This window comes from Podarcis gaigeae (genome assembly GCF_964106915.1).
Source record: "Podarcis gaigeae genome assembly, chromosome: 11".
NCBI classification, from domain to species: Eukaryota; Metazoa; Chordata; class Lepidosauria; order Squamata; family Lacertidae; genus Podarcis; species Podarcis gaigeae.
The window spans coordinates 45,062,397-45,086,565 of record NC_139687.1 but is presented as its reverse complement, the minus strand read 5'-3'; the positions used below and the strand labels follow the sequence as shown (position 1 = coordinate 45,086,565).

At 42.1% G+C, this 24,169-nt stretch overlaps 1 protein-coding gene across 1 annotated transcript in view; it reads right to left on the bottom strand.

Annotated features, from left to right (window-relative positions):
• Positions 1–5,057: 5,057 nt before the first annotated feature.
• FGF10 (fibroblast growth factor 10) overlaps positions 5,058–24,169 on the bottom strand; it is an 85,859-nt gene continuing 66,747 nt past the window's right edge. The window contains exons 3-4 of the mRNA XM_083703720.1: positions 16,417–16,520; positions 5,058–10,700 (exon numbers count right to left, since the gene is read on the bottom strand). Of these exons, the coding sequence (XP_083559846.1) occupies positions 10,482–10,700; positions 16,417–16,520 (323 nt within the window). The 3' untranslated portion in view covers positions 5,058–10,481. The remainder of the gene's footprint in view (positions 10,701–16,416; positions 16,521–24,169) is intronic.

The following is a 24,169-nucleotide window of genomic DNA, read 5'->3' as shown; positions in this document are numbered from 1 at the left end:
TCAGTTTCTTTCTTTCTTTCTTTTTATTTCAGTGCAAAATTACAACAAAAATTACAAACATTGAATCCAAAATAAAGGTATACAAACAAGAAAGAAAAACAAAACACAAAAAAGGAAAAAGGAAAAAGAAAAGAAACAAAACAAAACCACACACACACGCAGGGTTAAAGAAAAAGAAAAATGATGTAAAAAGTATAAAGATAGAGGTAATCTACATTAGACACAACAATTTAAAAAGAGTAATTTTTTTGAGGTCTTAGAACAAAGGAAGGAAGTCAATATTTGTATATGTATGTATGACTAGATTAGAATGTAGATACAGTTTTATTTGTAGTCATCCTGCCAGTTTCATAGTAATAGTCAAACAGGAAAAATTACATGTGCTCACACCATACCCTAAGAACCAATAGCAAAAACATCAACCAATACCGCTCCAATGGCACTGGACAGCCCTTTGCCGCCATAGAATTAACACATCACTTATCATCCCTCTACTGGAGAGGATGCCTGAAATTGGCACTATCATGTGGTGGACCTGTACAAAGATGACCAGCCTCTGGAGGGATATATTTGCCACCCAGTTCTCCATCTCTGGACACAGCACACTGCTCAGCCCAGTCACAGCCCTCCTGTCAATCACTGAAATAGACAATATACCCACCCATATTAAAGCGCTCCTCTCTGTGCTATTGGTGGCAGCCAGATCGGAAAAGCTTCAAATTGAAAGGATGCAGCAGGCCTCCCATATGGCAAGTAGCTAAATAGAGTCTGACCTGGCTTGGAAGGGGCACCACCAAAACCAGGACTGGTCCCATGCTATATGCAGGGACGTAGCTAGGGGGTGGTGAGGTAGGCCCCCACCAGGGGCGCAAGCGATGGAGGGGAGCAAAATTGGCTAAAAATATGTCCATAAATATAAATATAAATATTGATTATTGCATCATAAGAAAGGGTTTTAAAAAGAGGGTGGATTGAATGGGTGGAAGGGCAGGCTAGCTACAGCTCTGGCTGTATGGCAGCCATTTGTTGATTTTATCAACCATCAGCAGGACTTAGGTTCCACTCCATACAATCTTTTGGAGAGGTCTCGTCCTTAACAAAGCCAACTCTGTATGAAGTGACACGCTCACTGCAAATGTTATGTAACCATTTTTATGTTAAGAGTTTAATAAAAAATATTTTAAAGCACCCACAACAAGAGCAACCAATTGCAATAAAGATTGTAATGCACTTTGCAGATTAAAAAGCTTTGTCTAAAAGATGGCAAGTACCCTTTTTTTGCAAGACTGAAGGCTGTGGAAAGTGGGGTAAAGTAAAACAAGAAAGGGTGATGAGATTCATTCTGGAACTGACAGGGAAGCCAGCAAAGAGAACTGAGAGATTGTAATGGCAAAGACTCTGTATTTTTATTTTCAAACAAATATGCTGATCTCAAGGCAAAGGATGCCAAAGGAGTCCTAAGAGCCTGGGAGGAAGGGGGGAAAAAGCCAAATCAGCAAGAAGAGCTGAAAGAAATGGATGACAAAAATCACAGAAAATTGGCACCGTTCAGAAATAATAAATTGCTTTGTGTGTTAGCGATTGTATTTGCCTTGAGTCTTTAAAAGGAGCTGTCAGATATGAGTCATACTCCGTAGGCATGCCAAAGTCCTCCTCTCAGTGGGGAGACAGCTGAGCAAATGATTTAACAGCCTACCTTCCACTGCATCAGTTCCTCTCCCCCCTGCTAACATCTGGTTGCATTAATATGTTGTAGCATCCAACCCTATTGCATGACATTTTCACATGTAACAATGGGCTCCTTTACTACCTGTGGGATTCAAAGTTAGGAGATTCAACAAGAGTCCATTTCCAGTGCAATAATAAAGGTATGAGCTAGATAATGGCATCTGAATGAACTCAAAGAGAAGATACTCTTGGAAATAGGTTTGCAAAGGAGAAGGCTGCCCTGTTTCCTCGTGAGTAACATCAACTTGTACATAGAAGAAAGTAGAATATCAAAAGACATCAAAAATAAAATACATATAGACTCCACATAAAGTATACCATTTATATATTCGTATATAAGTATACAATCCACATATCAGCATACAATTTTGCATTTGATTTTGCTAAATCAACTAGAATTTAAAACATTAAAAGTTAAATAGGAGAGGTGCATGTCCAATAGAATCTATATCCTTAGAACAAGATTCTCTCTCACAATGGTCTAAAATGGATTCCAACTAGCTTTCCCTATAACTGGAGATCCTTTACCACAAAAGAGAGCACCTTTGGGCTAAGATCAGCCTTTACGTGCATGCATGGGTACATAAGGTGATTTATAGGGTGCTTGTGCGTTTGCCACCCTGGGCTCCTTCAGGAAGATATAAGTTCTATAAACAGTAAAAAAGAAGTTGTTGCTGCAGCAGTATGGGACACCACCCCTCTCTGCTTGTCCTGAACCCCTGGTCTACTTGGCAGCAAGTCAGTATGCCAAGTCCAAAGTTCAAAGTCCAGGGGTTAATCCACACAAGCAAAGTCCAAAGGTCAAGAGACACAGTACAGGGTTAACCCAAGGAGCCAAGTCTGAAGTCTAGCAGTCAGGATACGGTCCAGAGTCAAACACAAAGCACACTCCCATAGAGGTCCAGTAGCATCCAAGCCAAGATCTATCAACGTGGGCAGTTGAGTAGACACAGTATCTCAGTGCTGTTTCTCTTTTTTACTTTGTGAGCCTACTCCAGCTGAGGAATCACACACCTCCTTCCAGAGCTGGCCAGCTAGGGAGCTGGGCTGTGGGTACTTACCTGCCTCAGCCTCCTTGAACATCCCTCCCAATGCTCCCTCAGAGCCTGCTGTTGTGTTTGTGGAAACAGTGACCCCTCTGGCTCTGGTGATGGGTCCTGTTGCTCTGGTTCTTGTGCACCAACCCCCCATCCCCTTGCCATCCTCCATCACCTGTGAGTACTTCCTTCCCCATCCCCTGCTTGCCCCAGTGTATCCCAGTCCTGGCTATACCCTTCGCTATCCTCTTCCTCCTCTTCCTTCTCCTTTTCATCCTGCCAGTTCACATCATCACTCCAGTAATGTACAAAATGGGCCTCTATCTGTTGCCTTCCCTACATCCGAAACACCCATGGAAGGATGTTCTTTCTTTGCTTTGGTGCAGCGCTGATGCAAATCCTGGCAAAGCAGAGCTGACTTTGATCCTGCTTCAGACCAGTGGGACTGGTGGGGACACTTTAGCAGAGAGAGAAATAAGTTGTTTCACGCTCCAGGACGAGAGTTTGCTGGTGTGGATATTGTTCCTCCCACCCCCTGGCTTGTAGGATTTCCTCCCTCTTTTTTACCTCCAGGCTCTGGGTATTACAATGTGGGGTTAATTGAGCATGTTGTTTCCTGGCTGGGTAGGTTGTGGTGGGAGAGAGGAGGAGTTTCTGCCACAGGGAGAGAACCCGTTGGTGGAACAGGAGGGCAGTTTGTACCTGCCGACTTGTTGGGTGGTGTCTCTGTTTCTTGCCAGAGGGTTACGTGGCATTCCTAAGGTATATTCAGTGTGATTGATGGGTAGTTTGGGACTTTGCTATTGTTTTGAATGATTAGTTGTGCTTTTATTGCATATAGTGGTACCTCGAGTTACAGACGCTTCAGGTTACAGACTCCACTAACCCAGAAATAGTACCTTGGGTTAAGAACTTTGCTTCAGGATGAGAACAGAAATCTTGCTCCGGCGGCACGGCTCATTAGCTAAAGTGGTACCTCAGGTTAAGAACAGTTTCAGGTTAAGAATGGACCTCCAGAACGAATTAAGTTCTTAACCTGAGGTACCACTGTATTTCTCTTGCATTAATATGCTGTTGACCAATGGGGGGCGGGGCGGCTTTGGTATTAAACCCTTGAAGTTGATGGTTCTTGCACATTTGGGATTGTATTACGAGTGTTACCTGGAGGGGAACTCTTGTGCTATAGTACAGCGAAAGTGGACACCCCAACCATGCCAGGAACATTAGTGGTATAAAAAGTTACAGGAATTCAACAGGTAGTTGTGGGACATGTGGTAGATGGGAATGAAGCCAAAGGTCCACCCCATAACTTTTGCAGGCACTAACAATATAGCCCAATACCGCCATGAACAAAAATCATACTGATTACATAATAAAAAGGACCATTGGAGGATCCCTGCTGCAGTTCATCTTCCATGATAAGTGATGTTTTGCAACCACCATCCACTGTGGTGAAATTACATCATTAAGTTATTAAAAAGGTAAAGGGACCCCTGACCATTAGCTCCAGTCATGACCGACTCTGGAGTTGCGGCGCTCATCTTGCTTTATTGGCTGAGGGAGCCGGCGTACAGCTTCCGGGTCATGTGGCCAGCATAACTAAACCGCTTCTGGCGAACCAGAACAGCGCACGGAAACACCGTTTACCTTCCCGCCGGAGCGGTACCTATTTATCTACTTGCACTGCATGCTTTCAAACTGCTAGATTGGCAGGAGAAAGGACCGAGCAATGGGAGCTCTCCCCGTCGTGGGGATTCGAACCGCTGACCTAGGCACCCACAGTGCCACCCGTGTTCCTTACGTTATTACCACCCCATTAATAATTACGTTATTACCACCCCATTAATTTCAATGGAAAGAAAACACAATGCAAAAGGGGGAGAAATGTAATCAATTATCACCTATCATTTATGGGCTGAAAGCAGCAACAGCAAACACCGATTGTATTCCTTGGTAATTTCTAGTCCCGTTTCAATTTTTATCAAAATTCTCTGTACCTATCAGTGGCCATGGACTATGGCACTTTTTCTTCCATGAAATTCAGCTTATTATTATTATTAGTAATTATTATTATTATTATTATTTTAGTGTAATGGAGTCAGTCAAGGTGACTGTTCCAACCTGTATTAAATGAGTATATTTTTTATTTGATTTCCCCCTTACCCAGTGTTTGTATGGAGGCTCACAAACCCCACCCTTCATGGCACAATGCTCTTTTCTTCCTTTGCATTCATCGGTTACAGTTCATGTTGTTTCAAAGTAGTAAAACAAAAACACACACATACAAAAACATTCTCTATTCCCAGAATTTTATTATTTTTTATTATTTAAATATACTATACATGTTCAATCTTTTTTTTTTAATAAAAAAACACCATACAATAACCTTCTTTTTATCTTGTCTCATATTTATGACGGAGACAGAAAAATACTTAGGGCATGTCTACCTGGGAACTTCCCTGGCACAAGCTTCTTTGCAATGAATGAGAATCCTACTGATTCATTTCAATTAGATTTGTGCACAATTAAGTTCCTTGAGGATCATGCCGGTGTTCTGGTGGAACGGTATTACTCTGGGAAACCCAACTGCAGCACAGTCCTGCAACAGAGGGCACCAAAGCACGTCAGCTGAACAAAGGCTTTTGGCAGCTTTGGGGGCGGGGGGGGGGGGGGAGAAAGAAAATCTCCAGGAACCAGCAAAGTGGTTAAAAGCTTCCACTTAAAGAGGTATTCCCAAAATTTTGCTTAAAGCAAAATGCGAAGAGAATTTGGTGGGTCTTCCTCAAGAGAAATGCTACCTGGAGGATTTCAAAGTAAACCCCAGAGGAATTTCAATAAGAATAGCAGAATTTATCAGGGAGTGAGTTTTACTTTCAGCACACCCCAGGATTGTCTCCCGAGTTCACTGAAAGCAAACTAAAAATCAAATATGGATGTTTGCTCCTCAGGTAAAACATCAGCGGGATTTTGAGGTGGGAGGGGTAGAACAAACAAATTTCTATAAGGCTATAAAAGAAAAATTCAGCTACTCCCACCCCAAAGAAAACACATATCCATACTCTTGTCTTTCGGCATGATGGGATGGGGACTATTGCTTCCAAGCTTCTGCAAGCAGCAGTATATCTTTTTTTCTTTTTGCAAGAAGCTTTTTTTTTAAAAAAAACAAAAAACTTTCCGAAATGCTATAATTATGAATGTTTACACACACCCCTCCCCCCCAGACCCCAAAGCAACGTTAATGGTTCTGTGACATGAGAACCTTGTTTGTACCCTAGATGCTGTTCAGAAGAGTGGTCATTCAATCCTTTATTTGCCAAACAAACATTTAATTTTTGTTGTGGGTGGTCCACGGTGCCTTGTCAGATGCAATTATCACTTTGAAAACAAAACAAAAGCAAATGTAACGCAAGGGGAGTGCTCTCCTGATATGACAACGAGCATTTCGTTATTCAGTCTGAGGTTACCAGATTTACCTCCAGCATCTCAAAACACCCACTGCCTGTAGCTTTACATATATATTTTTTCCATCCACAAACGAAATTAAGAGTATGCATTAGCCCCAGGGTAGTCAGTGTGGTGCTCTCTACAAGTTGGTGGACCTCAGCTTCCATCAGCAAGGCCCAGTGGCGATGTGAGCTGTAGTCCAGCAAGATATGGAGCACACCATCTTAGCCACACGTCCTAAGGCTGCCTCGTCGGCTCAGGCCACATCAGACTGGGATTGCCATGTGTTTCACTGGAGGGGGGGTGCGCCTTGTGTAGAAGAACTTCCTAGTGTATCCCATGTATAAGGGAAGCACTTTTTTAAAGGGAGACTTCAGGAAATACAGCTTGAACATTTCATACTTCGAGGAGAAAGCTGTAGGCACATTCCATCCTAGCACACATCTATGGTCCAAATAGGAAAGAACTGGCTTTGGGCTCAGTTGAATGTTCTGGCCCTTTTGGCCAAATGACTCTGAGTAACTCGCAACCAGGTGCGAGGGAAAGCCGGATGAGGATAGTTTGATGCACTCTCCTTCCATAGCCCATATCACATGGCTCAGGTGACGCATTGCACATCTGCCAAAAATGGAGTGAACAGCAGCCAGGCTGTGTTTTCCCTATACCAATCCCTTCCACACTATAATGGATTGTGCATATAGATTTTCCCCTCATGCTGGTTTAACAGGGACTCGGGTAAGTAGCTAATAGATAATAACAGATTGCAATATCATCAGCCTTTGTAGAGGTTATACATTAGTTTGTTTTTTTAAAAAGGGACACAATTAACAAATCTCTGTATCAAAATTCTATTTCCAAACAAAATGAGAAACCAAACTGACTTCTTTCGTGACGAGAAATATCAAAGTCACAGCATCGACATAGTCCCTTAAAGTATTTTGAACAAAATCAAAGTATTAACAAAACTACTTCTGTTTCCCGCTACAGACACTGCAAAGAAGACATACGCATTTATTCATTTATTTAGTGGAATACAATGTGAAGAGAGTGGTACATGTTGGCTTGATGTACAGTATTCTACTTAACTTGCTCTAACAAAATGAATCTCTTTATGGTTATATTGATGAACTATCCACAGCTTTCTAACGTTAAAGGAAAAAAAAAGTAAAACAAAAAAAATCATATAGGTGTTTTTTTTCAGATTGAACGAAGTTGATAATTATGTTTAACTGAAGATCGCATTTGCTCAGTGTAAGCTGTGAAAATATGAGCACTTCATTTTAAAAATGTGCCCAATAATGCATTTCAGAGCCATTGTATATATTGCGATAAATGAAGAACATTTAAGATGTTGCTTTTAGACTGGCTCTCAGAAGTTATATACACATATGAATAATAGTGGCTGCAATCCTCAAGTCACTTACTTCAGAGTAGATCTGTTCACTTTAGTGTGGTTATTCTAGTCAGTGTTAAAGTGGGCAAGAATGGCAGTATCCACCTTGCCAGTGAGGGGTTATGAAACGTCTACCGCAAGAGGGCAAACAGCTTTATTCAGAATCATAGAGTTGGAAGGGAACTTGTAGGCCACACAGCCCATTCCTGCTAAATGCAGGAAATCCTGGGCTCTAGAGTTAAAATCATAGAGTTGGAGGGGACCTTGTACGCCATGTTGCCCAATCCAGAGCTAAAGCATCCCCAACAGCTTGAAGACCTCCAGTCTCACATCTAGTCTACACAAACAGCAGATCACATGGTCAAACTGTTTCCAGGCTCAGACCACTCTTTGAATATTCTCCCATGGAAAAGTCCCTACACATTTAAACAAAAAACAATATACCACCAGGAAGAATGCTAGAAAGGAATCTGCTATCTCCCTGGTACCTTCATTTCTCTACACTGAGTGTATACAGTATATGTTGATGCCCTCCCTAACGGACTGAAATGGCAAAGTCCAGGAATAGTTTTATCACATGGTCTGCTCTTTGTATAAGCTATCAGTGATTCAGAGGCACTTTGCAGGGAGGGGGTTCCAGATATCCCTATTTGTCCGAGTTGGTTTAAGAAAGGACTATGCAGTTCTTCCATGTTAGGTCCCAGTCAGACAGAGACACAAGGGCCTGTCACCGGCTCTCGACACATTGCCATGTGCATGGTGAGCAAAGCAAAGCTGGCTTGGGGTGCCTTATATGTCATTGGTTCTTTTCAGTGAAACAAAGAAAGGGATAAAATTAAAATGGCATAAAGCTGAAAGAATGCTCTCGCCCGCTCCTACCTCAGAGGTACAGCTAAATCTCCAAACTATCACAGTGTTGACATGAGAGAAGCACGAGACAACTGCTCGGTCTTGCTTATCAGTCCCTGGTGTTTGTAGGACCCCCTGCTGCCCGTTCTGCACAAAAAGTTGACCTTCCCACTTACATGTTCTGCCATTTTGCACTCAGCCATTGTTCCTCAGGTTTTCAAAAGCAAGGGAATGAGAGCACAAGAGTTGATGCACAATGCTCTCATCAGATAGCAAATTAACATCCAACCCAACCCCATATCTTCAGTTAAGAACATATTCCCGGTTGTTTCCAAATGATTGTAATAGGGGCTACCACTAACTTTTGCTATTTCACACCAGTGGTATGCATGTTGTATCCAAAGCCAGTATGATGATGAAGAGCTCTGGGCCAGCTTCCAAATGTTACATAGGAGCAGCATGGGCCCACTCCTTGTTGGAATGTTAGTATCTTTCCCACAGATAGAGATATGAAGCACCTGCATCTCTCCAGAGGACCATAGCCATTCACTCCTACATCTTCTCCCTCAGGTCTTATGTAACATCTGAAGCTACCCTATGTTAAAAAGGGAAGATTATTCAGATTGAGGCTGCAATTTTTCAACACCACATACATCCCGGCTCTTCTGAAATTGTTTGACTGCAGTCAAAAGATTTGACTCTTTTCTGTCTTACTTTTTTTCAGGGGTAGAAGGAGAAGGCAAATTTGTTCTGTCAGAAGTTAGCAACTCCATAGACTTAATTCAGCTTTAGTCTGAAAACATATAATCCCACCAATATAAGATGCAGTTGGATGCATTTACGGTCTGTTCCACAAAACCTGCCGAAGAGCTCTGATTAAATTTCAGCATCTTTGGGACCAGGCATTTAACTGAAATATGTTGGAGAGAAATGTACATCTGGGTACCAGTTCAACTCAGCCCATTTCAAAACAGCAGCAAGACTCTTCAGATGATGCAGGATGAGAACTTTTGTTCCTGTGGCAGGGAAAGACTATCAGTGATGCTGACAAAAGCCACACACACACACACACACACACACACACACACACACACACACCAAACACACAGGTCACGTTGCAGTTCCCATGCATATCTGATCCTATTGATTTTAAGTGCAAAATTAAAAAAAGAAAAAAGAAACCCAGTTTCAAGAGGAAAAACAAACAAACAAACAAACAAACAAACAAACAAACAAACAAGATCAAACAAAAACCACAGCCCTAGCCTTATCTATTCTCTGCTCTTGGACACTTGTGTGAGCTTTTTGACATCTGACTTCGTCAATCTTGTATGAAACACAGAGAAGGAAAAAGAACAACAACGCAACAGGAAGCAACTGAGAAAATCCTTCAAACGAACAAACAAAAAAGAGAGAAGAAAGATATTTAACATCCTATTAAATAAATAACTTAGGGAGAAGTACAAAAGCATGGCATAAGCATACAAGGCGGGGGAACCATACTATTTATTTTGTTAGAACAGTTTTACTCTAATGTGCTTATATTTCTTAATCCTATTCATTTCTTTCACAAGACCATTCCAGAATCTTCTTTATCGCTGCATATGAGGATCCATGAATTTCCAGTAAATGCTTGCGTGCCTAACTGTTCATGGGATCATTAGGCTTGAATGAGCAATGAAGGTCTTTGATATGAGTTAGTATTCCATAAATAACTTTCCCCCAACATCATTCCATACATTGTCTCAAGTCCTTTAAGTTCTATCGCGGAGATAAAAAATAATATTAATAATAATAATAATTTTGTTCACACTGGAAAGAGCTCCCATCCCATTTGATTCAGCTTGTGTCTTGATTATAAGATATGACACAGAACTAATTAGCAGTACTTCACGTGCCAGCAGAGAGCACAAAACCTTCAAAGGCTTCCCCCCTCTTTTCAATCAAGCAGACGTCTGCACTGTTTCTGCCTTTCCTCTTCAAGAGGATTACCAAGTATTCCTGACAAATGATCTTTGGTTCAACTGCTATCAATAGAACAGGCCCTTCATCTGTTGCTCGACGACCATGGGGAGAAAATGAGCGGTTGTGTTTTTCCTCCTGGTTCTCTGTCCTTTCCTCGTGGCTCCCTTTCCATTCAAGGCCACAAACATTTGCCTCCCGTTGTTTCTCCAAAACAGCGACGCATACGTATTGTATCCATTTTCTTCTATTCTCTCCTTTAGTTTGCAGTCATTGTTAAACTCCCTCTGTTTCACATGAAAAAAAAAGAAACATATGGACAGAGTGAAGGTTAGAATGCAAAGTGATGAAAGAAAGAAAGAACTGGTAAATTTTGGGCACATCTGCACTGTGCATTCAAAGCCCTATTATACCACTTTAATAGTCATAGAGAAAGGTGTAAACTGTAGATTGTGTAGGGCAGGCTTCCTCAACCTTGGCCCTTCATTTGATTTTGGCCTACAGCTCTCATGATCCCTAGCTAGTGGTCAGGGATGATGGGAATTGTAGTCTCAAAACATCTGGAGGGCCGAGGTTGAGGAAGCCTAGTGTAGGGTGAGGACGTCAAAGAGCTGCAGTTCCCAGCACTCTTGACAACTGCAATTCCCAGGATTTTCCATAACTGTTAATGTCAGATAACAGTGCTTTAAATGCATGATTTCCAGCTACACTGGCTCCCGGTGGAGTACAGGGTCAGATTTAAGGTGCTGGTTTTGACCTATAAAGCCCTTCACGGTCTAGGACCCTCGTACCTACGGGACCGCCTCTCCCGGTATGCCCTATGGAGAACCTCAGGATCCATAAATAGCAACACCCTAGTGGTCCTGGGCCCTAAGGAAGTTAGATTAGCCTCAACCAGAGCCAGGGCTTTCTCAACACTGGCTCCAGCCTGGTGGAAGGCTCTGCCTCATGAGACTAGGGCCCTGCAGGATCTGATTTCTTTCCGCAGGGCCTGTAAGACAGAGTTGTTCCGCCTGGCCTTTGGCTTGGAGCCAATTTGATTCCCCCCCTCTTTCTTTTTCCTTTTTCCTTTCTCCTCCTGTGATGAGGCTGCATTTTAATATTTTAATGTTTCAATATTTTAATGTTGTATTTTAATCTTGTTTTTAAGTTGAATTCATTCAACTTGTTTTTATTATTGCTTGTTAGCTGCCCTGAGCCCGGCCTTGGCTGGGAAGGGCGGGGTATAAATAATAATATTATTATTATTAATAATAATAATAATAATAATAATAATAATAATATGGATATGAATTTGCATTTACTTGGGGGGGGGCTGATTTTTGCATGACTTCTTTCACAGGGTTGTGCCCCACACTGCAGCATTCATGCCTAGAAGGGAAAAAACTTCAGAGTGCAGTTTGGCTCATGTGGGAAGCAATTGCACCATTCACCCAGCCACCTGCCCAGTTGATTTCTCCCCCATGTCAAGTATTAGAGTAGTGTGGCATGGGATCTGATCACGCTGAAGCAGTATCCACCCATCAAAGACAGCATGATGAGCATAAACGCAGGATAGTAGAGAAGATTCAGGCAACGTCTGCGTTGGGCACATACTGGCATCTATCAGTACAGCCAACTTTCACAAGCCACACCACACTTGGTGCCTAGCTTGTCTCACACATTCTCAGCTGCACTGCTGTTCTTAAAGGAGAGGAGCTGTAGCTCTGGGGTATAGCACTGGCTTAGCTTGCAGGTCCCAGCATTACCAGGTAGGGCTGAGGGAGCCTCCTCTCTGTAATCCTCGAAAGCCACTGTCAATCACAGCAGACAATACTGAGCAAATGATCTGAATATGGACCAGTGATCTGACTCCGTATAAGGCAGTCAGTATGAGGTAGTTTCCTGTGTGGTGGGTTTTTCTTTCTTTTAAAAAAAGAAAGAAGCATAGGAAAGTAAATTTAATCTAATTCATTTAAAATGCCTTCCTCCCGCTTTCCAAGGAAGCTAACATAACAACAACAACAACAACAGCGATATACCCCACCCATGTGGCTGGGTTTCCCCAGCCACTCTGGGTGGCTTCCAACAAAATATTAAAATACAGTAGTCCTTCAGATATTAAAAGCTTCCCTAAACAGGGCTGCCTTCAGATGTCTCCTAAAAGTCTGGTAGTTGTTTATGGCAGGGTGTTCCACAGGGTGGGCACCACTACAGATAAGGCCCTCCTCTGCCTGATTCCCTGTAACTTTGCTTCTCACAGTGAGGGAACTGCCAGAAGGCCCTCAACGCTGGGCCTCAGTTTCTGGGCTGAACAATGGGGTGGAGATGCTCCTTCAGGTATACTGGACCAAGGCCGTTTAGGGCTTTTAGGGCCTAAACAGTGGTACATACAGTGGTACCTCGATTTACGAACTTAATCCGTTCCTGAAGTCTGTTCTTAAAGCGAATCTGTTCTTAAACTGAGGTGTGCTTTCTCTCCCGCAGTCAGTGCCCTTCCACCATTTGGATTCTGTTCATAGACCAAGGTAAAGTTCACAACCGGAACACTACTTCCGGTTTTGCAGAGTTTGTAAACCGAATAGTTCGTAAACAGGACTGTTCGTAAACCGAGGTACCACTGTTTGTGACTCAAACAAGAGGATAGGGATTGGCAAATTAGATAATTTTGGTTTCTCTTTGTTTTTCATTTCCCCCACTCTTAATTTCTTCACATTTCCACATCAGTTTGTGATTTTTTTAAAAAAAGTTATCGTACCAGTTTATCAGTGTTATAGTGTGAATTTCTCCTGATATGCACACATTTGTTTGCATTTTTTTGCCTAATACACATTTTTGAAAATTATTTCCCCCTTATAGAATGCATTTTTGCATGCTATTTGCACTAATATGTGCACTTTTATGCAAGCTTTACCCTAGTGAGTATATATTTTCATAGACACTACTTGCCAAGAGAACTGCATTGCAAAATTCAGAGAAGTGCAAATTTCAAAGTATATGTGTGCAGTGAATAGTCTCTCTCCCTGCATGAAGATAGCTCCATGGAGGTTCTGTTGAGCATCAAGTCTATGAACTGATTTTGCCTTTGCTCTACACATGTTCTGCACATGCCTCATATCTTATTGAAAAAACTAGGCTGGAAATCTTTGAGAGCTTTCCCTAGGAAAAATTTATTGAGGCTATTTTTCATATCCATCTGCTTATAAAAGCCAAACATCTATGCCAGTCTGAATCCAGGCATAGGAGGTCTTGTTGGGAATAAAAGTTCTAACTAGAACATTCTGGAAAGGTTATAAAATAACCTGTTAATCATGGGTTTGGTGCTAAGGTACAAAACGTTCTGCATATCAGAGCCAATAGGGAACTTTCACTCTCGACCCTCTGGTATTTTGATCTCAATTCCAGACAGCCAAATCTGGATCATAAGCATGTGGGTTCCATTGTTCTGACTATACAACGGCCTCTGGAAAAATATGCAATTTTTAAATACCTATTTTGCAGGCAGGCATTCCTTCTTTGACTTATGGGAGGAGGAAAGGTCAATCTCCAACACCTTAATTTTTTTAAAATTAGCAATAAATATTTTGTGAATTTTAGATGTTTGGAGTTGAGTCTGCAATCCTAATCACATTTACCTGGGAGTAAGCCTCCATGAACTGAGTAAGATTTACTTCTGAGGAGACATTGTCAGGATTGCGCTGTGACGTAGGAAGTCAACGGGTGGGCATAAATATGTTATGGATCAACGTCTAGCTTGGAAAACTGCAGCTTGATTAAATCAATCAATTAAATCATTTTTAAGAAGCCCAAAAGGCACGCCTGATTTGTTGGGCAACAATATAAATTATTTTAAAAATAGAAGTATTTTTAGAAATTGCAAGCGACAGGCATTGTCCCTTTTTTTGCAAACGGGGTGGGCTGATCTCAAATCCCAGTTCTCAAATCCCACTGCTGCAGTCCTGCTTTCACATTATGTGATGTTACAACACAGTTGTGAGAGACATATCACGGCAAGTTTGTTTGGCAAAAATGGTGAAAAGAAAACTGAACACACACCTGAGAGTTACTTAAAAGCTTTTGATTATTTCTTTTAAAAAATAATGCAGCTGGGCTTCAGTTTTATTCGAGATTTCATAACACGGCTTTCAAACTGTGTAGCTACTGAATGGCAGGTGTTTATTTTCATAGGCAGCAATGAAGTTTAAATAGCATAAGATTTCAGGGGCTATTTAATCCAGGAAGCAAATATAAGCATTTCTTGAAATAATTAACACCCAACTTCTTAGGCAAAACGAGCTGATGAGAGAATTCTCTAGCTACTTGTTTGAGTCATGAGTGGAGCATTGCGCACTCAAGAGTGAAGAGGTAGTTTTACCTTGAAAGGACAGACAATAGCTCAGTGGTAGAACACATGATTGGCAGGTAGAACTTTCCAGGTTCTATCCCTGGCATCACCAGTTAAAGGGATCAAATAATAATAATAATAATAATAATAATAATAATAATAATTTATACCCCACTCATACGGCTGGGTTGCCCCAGTCACCGCGGGTGGGTTCTGACATACATAAAAACATAATAAAACTTCCTGATACAGGGCTGCCTTTCAGATGTCTTCTAAAAGCTATATAGTTATTTATCTCCTTGACAACTGATGGGGGGCATTCCACAGGGAGGGCGCCACTGCAGAGAAGGAAAATAGTTTGACCTGGTAGGAGGTGGCTTCATTGTTAAGGAAAGAGCCATAGCTCAGTGGAAGGGCCTATGTTTTGGATGCCAAAGGGCCCCGTTCCAATCCCTGCCAACAGCAAAGACTTCTGTAGTTTTGAGAGTTCCCTGGATTGACGTGTAAGCCACTCTCCGAATTGTAGCTCTGGGAGGGGAGCAGAATTCTCCTAACAACTCTCAGCACCCTTAACAAACTACAGCTTCCAGAAGTCTTTTGGGTAAGCCATGACAGTTTAAAGCAGTGTCAAAGAGCTTTAGAATGTATGGTGTGAAGTGATAAAGCAAGCTTCCTATAGTTCAGGAATCAGGCAGAGTGAATATGGAATATTGGAAGCTGCCTTAAGCCATTGGTCCATGTAGCTCAGTAATGTCTACATTGGGTGACAGGCAGGGTGTCTAGGGGGAATCTCCTGGTTTTACATTGAGATTGAATCTGGGATCTTCTTCATGCAAAGCAGTTGGCTCTACTACTGAGCTACTGTATCATTTAGCATCTGGTACAACCTAGCAATGTTCATTACATTAAAGAGGCAATATGGTTAAAACAGTTGGGCATGAGAGAAGTGGAAGAGACCAGCTGGGGATTCCAACAAATTATGGGGCTTGGCCAGACAGCCACAGATTCATGACATCTTCTTGGGCTGAGTTGTAGATCATCAGAAAATGATAGAGCTAATGATTCTAGAAAAGGGGAGGAGCTCTCAAACCACTATGTTTGAAACTATTTTAATGGTGGCTAAAAATAGAGCAAAAGGGTTGCTTTCTGAACTATACAGAGCATTAATAGACTGGGGAAATTTAATAGGGCTGCAAAAGGTTTGAAAGAAGATTGAGGTGAGGTGATAAGAGGATCAAGATTAGATATTTATATTTTTTTAAAAGCAATATTCTTCAAACCTTGGGTCCCCAGATGTTTTGGGACTACAACTCCCAACTCCCCTGGCCATTGGTACATTGGTTTAGGATGATGGGAGTTGTAGTCCAACAATACCTGGAGACCAATGGTTGAAGAACAGTGGTCTAAAACTTCAGTAAACATGGCCTCAAATCAAATGCCATAATCTATGCCAAAACTTGTTCAGAGATGATATATTACTCCGGTATATATATATATATATATATATATATATATATATATATTACATATATATATGCAAAAAACCAACTGCTTCTGAAAACAAGTTAGCAGACTGTCTTTCAGCCCAATTCCAAAAACAGTCCTACTCAGTACAATAGGACCAGCGTAGGAACAGTATACAACAGATTAAATAAATAAAGGCAGAGAAACATACTTACCGAACCATAGACTTTTCCATTCTTGTTCATGGCTAGATAATAGTTGCTGCTAATGGATTTAACTGCTACAACTCCAATTTCCACTGATGTTATCTCCAATATGCCTACAATCCAAGGAGAAAAGGAAAAGGAAAATGAGAATGGTTCAGGTCTAAGATTTGGAATCTCATCATTAAAGCTGGGAGAGAGAGTGGGGGGCAGGAAGGGCGGATGTTTTGGATAACTATGATAAAGAGCTAGAATTAAAATGGATCTTTTCAAACCTCACTCAAATCCTGTTAATATCCAGAGCGACTGACAAACCCGTTTCAGAAACTTTCACGGCAAGAATATACACAAATGTTGTTTCAATTACCGTGTTTCCTTTCCTATTCCTCTATTTGAAACTCCATAAATATTGAAATAGCTCAACCCTTCTTAGTGTAGATTTTCACCGAAATTTATCAAAAGAGACATAGGAACCACAGCATTAAATTAAATCTATAGCATATGGCAATAGAGCGGCAGAGTCATCCCAAAACACAGAAACAGTGGTAAGCACTTTATTCCTTTTAGGACATTAAGATAAAACTAAATCTCCCAGCCATATAAAGCTGATACATCCACTCTTGGCAAGCGTGTCTGACATTCTGGAGTATAGTTAGGCTAACTCTGATGCCACACATTGTCTTGCTCAGTCAGATAACAGAAAAACCACTCCAGTCTGTTCATAATAAAATATGTTTAGCTTCCCTCACCCGCCTCCAACAACTATGGGCAAAGTTTCACAGGGATGGGCTGTGCGTACACGTCCAGCACTTCCAAATACACACTTAAAAAAGCAGATTAGCTTTATTGGCCATATACACGCAAACACAAAATATATCAACACTAATCTACATACTTCTTTGGTCTTAGTAGCTGTCTGAAAACTTGCATATTCATTTATTTATAAAATGTTTATACCACTTGATATAATCAAAATCTCTAAATGCTGGTAACATTTTCTAAAAGAGATGGATTGGTACAGATTTCAAGAGACCTTTGTGCTGCCCTAGACACTATGTGTGAATTAGGACAAGTACAGTGGCATGTCATATATGAGACCCTTCCTAAATCAGATTGTGCCCTTGAATCAATTTCAAAGCCAACTTTCCTATATAGTAAAGTCTTTTGTTAAGGGTGGAGGAAGGGCAGAGTGCCGACTTCTCCAGTTAGAATCAAATGGAACTCAATCTTCAGAAAGGACTGGCTCAAAAAATGGACTCCAGAGCCACTGTTTGTTGGAAACGCTACAGTTATGTGGTTCAATGGTCATGGGGGTATGGAGCCCATCACATGTTAAACACCATACAGACAGACTGGTGCCATCTGGTATCTGACTCACAGATGGCATGGCAGTCTCAAAAAGAACGGTGCAAAAAAAATTCTGTCCATTTTAATCTAGTTTTGTTAAATAGGAAGGAGAAAACGGTCAGGCTGATTATGTGCACTCTGCTGCAATCCGCCGTTGGCAAATGGCAGGGCCGGCCTAGTTGTTTCCCACTGTCGCTTTAGCTGGCATCTTTTCCCTGTCGTGATTGATATCCTTTTGGTCCTTCACTTGTTAGACAGAAATGGGGAAGAACACAAGCTATTATTTCATAAGGACATGTTTGTTTGTTGTGGCTTCTGTTGCAATGCCAGGTTGGATTAATTCCTCACAGCATTAGCATTTTCAAGGAATTTTATTAGTTTATGCTCAAACGGTTTCAAAATTGAATTATATATTTTTATCATATTATAGTTGTAAGGATTGCAACACATTAAAACAAACTGCAGTTGGATCGACTAATAAAGTATCATTTTTCAAATGTTTGTGAAACTTCTGGGTGCTGTAGAGTGGGAAAGCAGATTGTTTAAATCTGAAACTGGCGAGTGTTGCGGACTGGAATGATCCAGCCATGTCTTTTGCTTTGATCCAGCCGCTTGGCTTGTGCAGTGCATTTTAATACAATATATCACAATGCAACACTTTTCTACAAACACTTGGTCACATCCTCACATTTATCCTTTATAGCCTTATAGTTTTAGGTAACCTAGAAGAAGCTCATCAGAAGTGAAGTTATCACATTTACACTGTATGCCACAGGAATGAAATGTGAATGTGTTCCACTCTGCTTGTTTAAATCAAACCAGATATGATGCTGTCACAGTCTAGCTGCATCAGCAACACTGCAAACCCTTTATGGACTGGGTTCACAATTCCCCAGAGTAAACAAAAGGCAGAGTTTTAATGAACTATGAAAACAAATCCGCAGTAAACTGAAATCTGGGGTGGATGCAATCAGGACCAGCAATCTACCAAACCAGGAATGGAGAACCTGAAGGTCAGCGGATGTTGTTGGACTACAACTCCCAATCATCCCAAATCATTGACCAAGTTGACTGGGGCTAATGGGAGCTGAAATCCTACAACATCCAGAGGACCACAAGTTTCCCATCCCATTCCTGCTCTAAACCCATCTGCACCTGGCTAGTCCCCTGTACCTGCCCCTGTCTTCCTTTTCCAACTGTCCATTGACAAAATCCCTCCACACTTCCTTCAACTCTCCCCTCCTGCTTACCTTAACACTCCAAGTTATCTCCACCCTGTTCTACTCCAAACACAAGCCCTGACCTTGGGGTTTCATTGCATCAACTGTGTTGGTTTGTGGTCTAGACCTGCAAGGTGCACACTATGTACTGTTAGGCTACACTGCATTTGTAGCTTAATTGGCAAAAAGTGAGATGGATCAGGATTGTGGGCATTGTGGCTTCTGAGGCCAACTCTCAAAGAGTGGTAAAATTCAAAGGTTAGGTATCAGCATGGGAGAGCTGGACTCAAATCCCTCCCCATAATCCCGTAGGTTGCATTGGCTCAGTCAAAATTTCTTGGGGGTAACAGGAAAAGGGTGTTGTGAAGGTGGTGGAGATAAAAGTAGAGTGAACAAAAGTGTGGTTTCATTTTCCTTATGTAATGTCAGACCTTTAACCAACAGGCATAACAAAAGCTTACAGAAAATGGCAAACACTTTCTAACTTAGGAGTCATGCTTCAAAACTCTTAACTTACTCTCCTGAAGACTGTTCACTCTTACTCTTACAGTCTTCACTGGTTCTTAGAACCTTGACGAGAATTTCTGGGCTTACATGAATGACGTCTATATGGCTCAACCTGACAATCGTTGATATTTTCTGTTCAGTTTCACAATACCACAACATACATGAAACCCTAAAGCCTCTAGAATCTGCAGCAGTTTGTCAAATCACTCAAGAACTCTTCCCGGAGAATTTGTAATTCTTCACTAAGGCAGACCATACCTTAAACAGAACATCAGTATTCTTTCAAGAGATTATAAAACTTAGGATGCCGGACTAGTTGGATCCGCAAAGGAATCATCAGTCCATCTAGCATAATGCAGATACGACTCAAGAAAGAAAGAAAGATTCCAAGCAACAGTTGCCCTGGGACTGCAAACCAAAGAAAGGAAAGCTGTATTCATCAGCCAGAGCTGTACGCGCTGCTGCCCTGTGTATGTATGTGCAAATATTGGCTGCTATTTTTTGTACTATTGCAACTTGTTGCAAACCACTGTAAAAAGGCATTAGAATGAAAGACAGGATATAAATCATGAAAAGCAGCAAACAACTACATGCCTGACATGTCTGAGTGTTTGAGCCATTTGCCTGCATGTTAAAGGAAAGTCAGGATCTGGGCCTTATCTTGTCAGTTTCCAAACCTGGAGGGCTGGATTGAAGAAGCATGTCTACAAAAGTACAAACTATAACAGAAAGCATGTGAGGACACTATTCTGTAAAATAGTGTAAAACACATCATTAGACTGCAGTAATGTTGTATAAGCTATGGGTTTGGAAGACAGATCTTAAATAGTTTCACAATTTCCCACAAAGTTCCTATTGATTTTTTTTTTTAAGTTGTCAGTTTACTATTTCTTTACTAGGGCTGGAGATATTGATGCCTGAAGTAACGATATCCACTTAAAACTTTATTTCTCTTAGTAATAATGCTGCAAAGCAGGTGTGAGGAACTTCAGGGCTTCCAGATGATGTTGAAGTACAATGTCCATCAGCCTCAGCAATCACAGCCAATGGGTAGGGATTATGGGAGTTGTAGTACGGCAACATCTGGAGGGTCAAAAGTTTCCCCAAACCCACAATAAAAGCTCCTAAGTCCAAGCTACAGATGACATTTGTCCTTCAATTTTTCTTTCACAAATTGGCAGGGTGGGGATGACCTAATCCAGATCAGAACCCTGATGTGGGTGATAGGAGGCATTAACCCTTTGCCTCCCCTGTAGCCTCAATACCTTTGCCTCCCCCCGACCCAGCCAATGAAAATATCAGATGCAGGGGTGAACTTACCTCCCAAGTCATGGCCCTGATCCAGATTGCCATTTTATGAAAGAAATGCTTGCACTCAAGAGAAAACCACGCAATTAATGTCACATACAGTTTGGTCCCAAATAGCTCTCTGAAAATAGCACAAAATATCAGATGTACAAGGCATTTCTCCTTCTTGCCTCTCGGTAGATCCAGACCTCAGCTGTTCTACATATTATGCAGAATAAAGTACTTGCCAGAGGTGATGAAATTCTGGGATCTACCGTTTCAGGTTGCATGTGTGTCTGTCTTATTTTTTCATGTTTCCCTACATAAAAACACACTTCCTGCACACAATAAACTAGCATATTGGGCAGAGCGCTATGCTAAACCTGTCAGTCTGGTTTGTTAGCTGGCTACATATGGATAATTTTGTTGTTGAAGAAGAAGAATTAGGGACATAATTGAAAAGTGTGTGATGTAGTGGTATACCAAACCTTCTCCTACCATAGGATCTCCCATCTCATTCTGTGTAATTTATAAACTAGCTCTCAATGGGAATAATAGGACCCAATGTAAAATATTAAAAATACTGGCTGGAATTCAATGTAGCACAAAGTGCGGTATGCACACAGGGAACAAGGTCTCTGTGTGCAACAAGACTGCCTCCTTGCATGCACCATGTGGACCCCCTAAACCTGTTCAGTTCTGCTGTTCAGGGAGTGGGAAGTGCCGTTGTGTGAATGGACTTCGTTTTGCTCATGCAGCAACTGAGTTTAATCCCATGCATAGATGTTCAAAACAACACTGTGCTTGCTTAACCCAAACAACAAAATATTTTGAAAGTTTCACTTCTGGAAAATATTCAAGCCAAGCGAAAGTAACAGTGCAGAGTACAAATCCAGGGACGCTTGGGTTCAAACCCCCTTTCAGCCATGAATCTTAGTCACTAGATCTCTGTCCAGAATTCTTGCTTGCAGGGAGGTTTCTTAGAGCATTCCATTGGACTTGCCTTTTTAAAAAAACCCAACACCTTTGTGAAAGGACTTTTCTGCACTTATCATTTATAGTGGTATAGCTGCTGGGCTTTAAAAAAGATTCTCAAGATTTTCTGGCATTATTCAGCTAATGTTCAGGAATGACATACTACCCCCACCTCCACTTTTTCTTTTTCTGTAAAAAAATATACAGCTTTTGTGAAAGATCTGTAAGGTCTGCTTAATATTTTAATTCACGTGGCATGTGTGCAAGCATCATCCCAGCTTCTGAGTGAAGGGGCTGGTGGGCGTATCATGGAAGACACCGCTTCCCTTTGACCGGTGCAAGCTGTGAGCTCAGTTCAGAGGAGAGATTTGGTAGATAAGAGACAGTAAGTTGAAGTGCTTCCCCATGACATCAGTCATTAACTGCAGACAAAATGTCATTACAATAAGCTAGTTCACCATAGCTGAGGTGTACGCAGAGTTTCCCTTCTAATCTACAAGATTAAAATTTGAGAATGCTAGGCATCATTCATACACACACACACACACACCACAAATGCCCTCTTGCACGTTCTCATTCTCTGACATTTGCTGGCTGAAGGAATACGAGAGTAAATAAGGGGTGCGACTACAGCCTATTCACTTTTCTCAGTTTAGGAACAACTCGCATCTCGTATGGAAATGAAAGCCATTTACTCACTCTGTAGTAACAGTGACATGTGACCAAAGGAACAGACCATCAGCTACAAATTCATTCTTAAAAACTCTGGGTTCAACAGCAACTGTATATGGTAAGTGCAGAAAGGTCCTTAGTTGGTGAAGATCTGATAAACAACCCACCGCCAGACTGGGACCTTGTATGCGTACCCCTGTCCTGAATTTAACCTTTCAACACTCCCCTTAACATATCATCATCGTTATTATCATTATTTATTGGGGTGTACGGGGATGCAGGTGGAAGTGGGACGCAGGTGGCGCTGTGGGTTAAAGCCTCAGCACCTAGGACTTGCCGATCGAAAGGTCGGCGGTTCGAATCCCTGCGGCGGGGTGCGCTCCCGCTGCTCGGTCCCAGCGCCTGCCAACCTAGCAGTTCGAAAGCACCTCCGGGTGCAAGTAGATAAATAGGGACCGCTTACCAGCGGGAAGGTAAACGGCGTTTCCGTGTGCGGCTCTGGCTCGCCAGAGCAGCGATGTCACGCTGGCCACGTGACCCGGAAGTGTCTCCGGACAGCGCTGGCCCCTGGCCTCTTGAGTGAGATGGGCGCACAACCCCAGAGTCTGTCAAGACTGGCCCGTACGGGCAGGGGTACCTTTACCTTTACCTTTACCTTTACCTTTTACGGGGTGTTAGGGGAGGGGTGGTAGCTCTGGTTGGGGACACGTCATACTCCTTCTGAGGTAGTTTGCCCACCTTTGGTCCTACGCTGCACTCAGTTCTCACCTGTGGCTCCTAGAAACTACCAGCATGCAACAGTGGCCACATCCTGGGAAATGGCTTCGACTGGCTGGCTAAATGAGGCAAGAGTAGTCAATTGTTCTCAAATCCTCAGTGACTTAGCAACTTCCCCCGCAGGCTCTGGTGGATGGAGCAGATGAGGCTAATAGTTGGTCCAATGGTCAAGAATTAGTTTCTGCATGTGCTGTAGAAAGTGAGAGGCAGGTGGGGCTCATCAGCCTAGGAAGGTAGCCCATCTAGGAGAAGGAAAACTCTGATCCTAACGCTCTGCTGCCTTGCAGGATATCTTGAGAAGAAGAAAAGGCTAAGGAGCAAACCATACGCAAATCTAGAGTGGACTCTCTAAGAAGGTTGGATGTTGCCTTGTAGGCCTCCTTCCAGCAGCCAAGCTGGTGCCAAACCTATTTCTCTGTTTTCCTTTGGACCACATCAGTGAGGCTGAGAAAGGGGGGAGGGTGTCTTGTCATCTAGGCAGCCCAGGACATCCATGCACACTGCCCAGGCTTGCACCCCAGGGAGGTCACTTCAGTGCTGCTAACTTTACCCACAGAGGCACACTCCATTGTTTCTTGAGACAGCTGGATGTCAACAATTTATTTACAGTACACCCCACCTTTACTCCCCAGTCTGGGACTCAAGGGGGCTTGAGTCACCACAGGTTTATTTATTATTTCTACTCTACCTTTCCACCAAGGAGCTCAATGTGCTGTACATTGTCCCCTTCCTCCCTATTTTGTCCCCACAGCAACCCTGTGAGGTAAATTTGGCTGACTGACTGGCTCAAGATCACCTAGTGAACTTCATGGTTGAGTAGGGATATGAACCCTGATCTGCCATACCCTTGGCCAACACTCTACCTGCTACTCCACAGTGGCTCTCATGGTAGTTGCATGCATACAACGGGCTTATTCCTTGTTGAATGTCCTAAGCTCCTTGGATGAAAGCTGAGATACAAATGTGGTAAATGAATACAT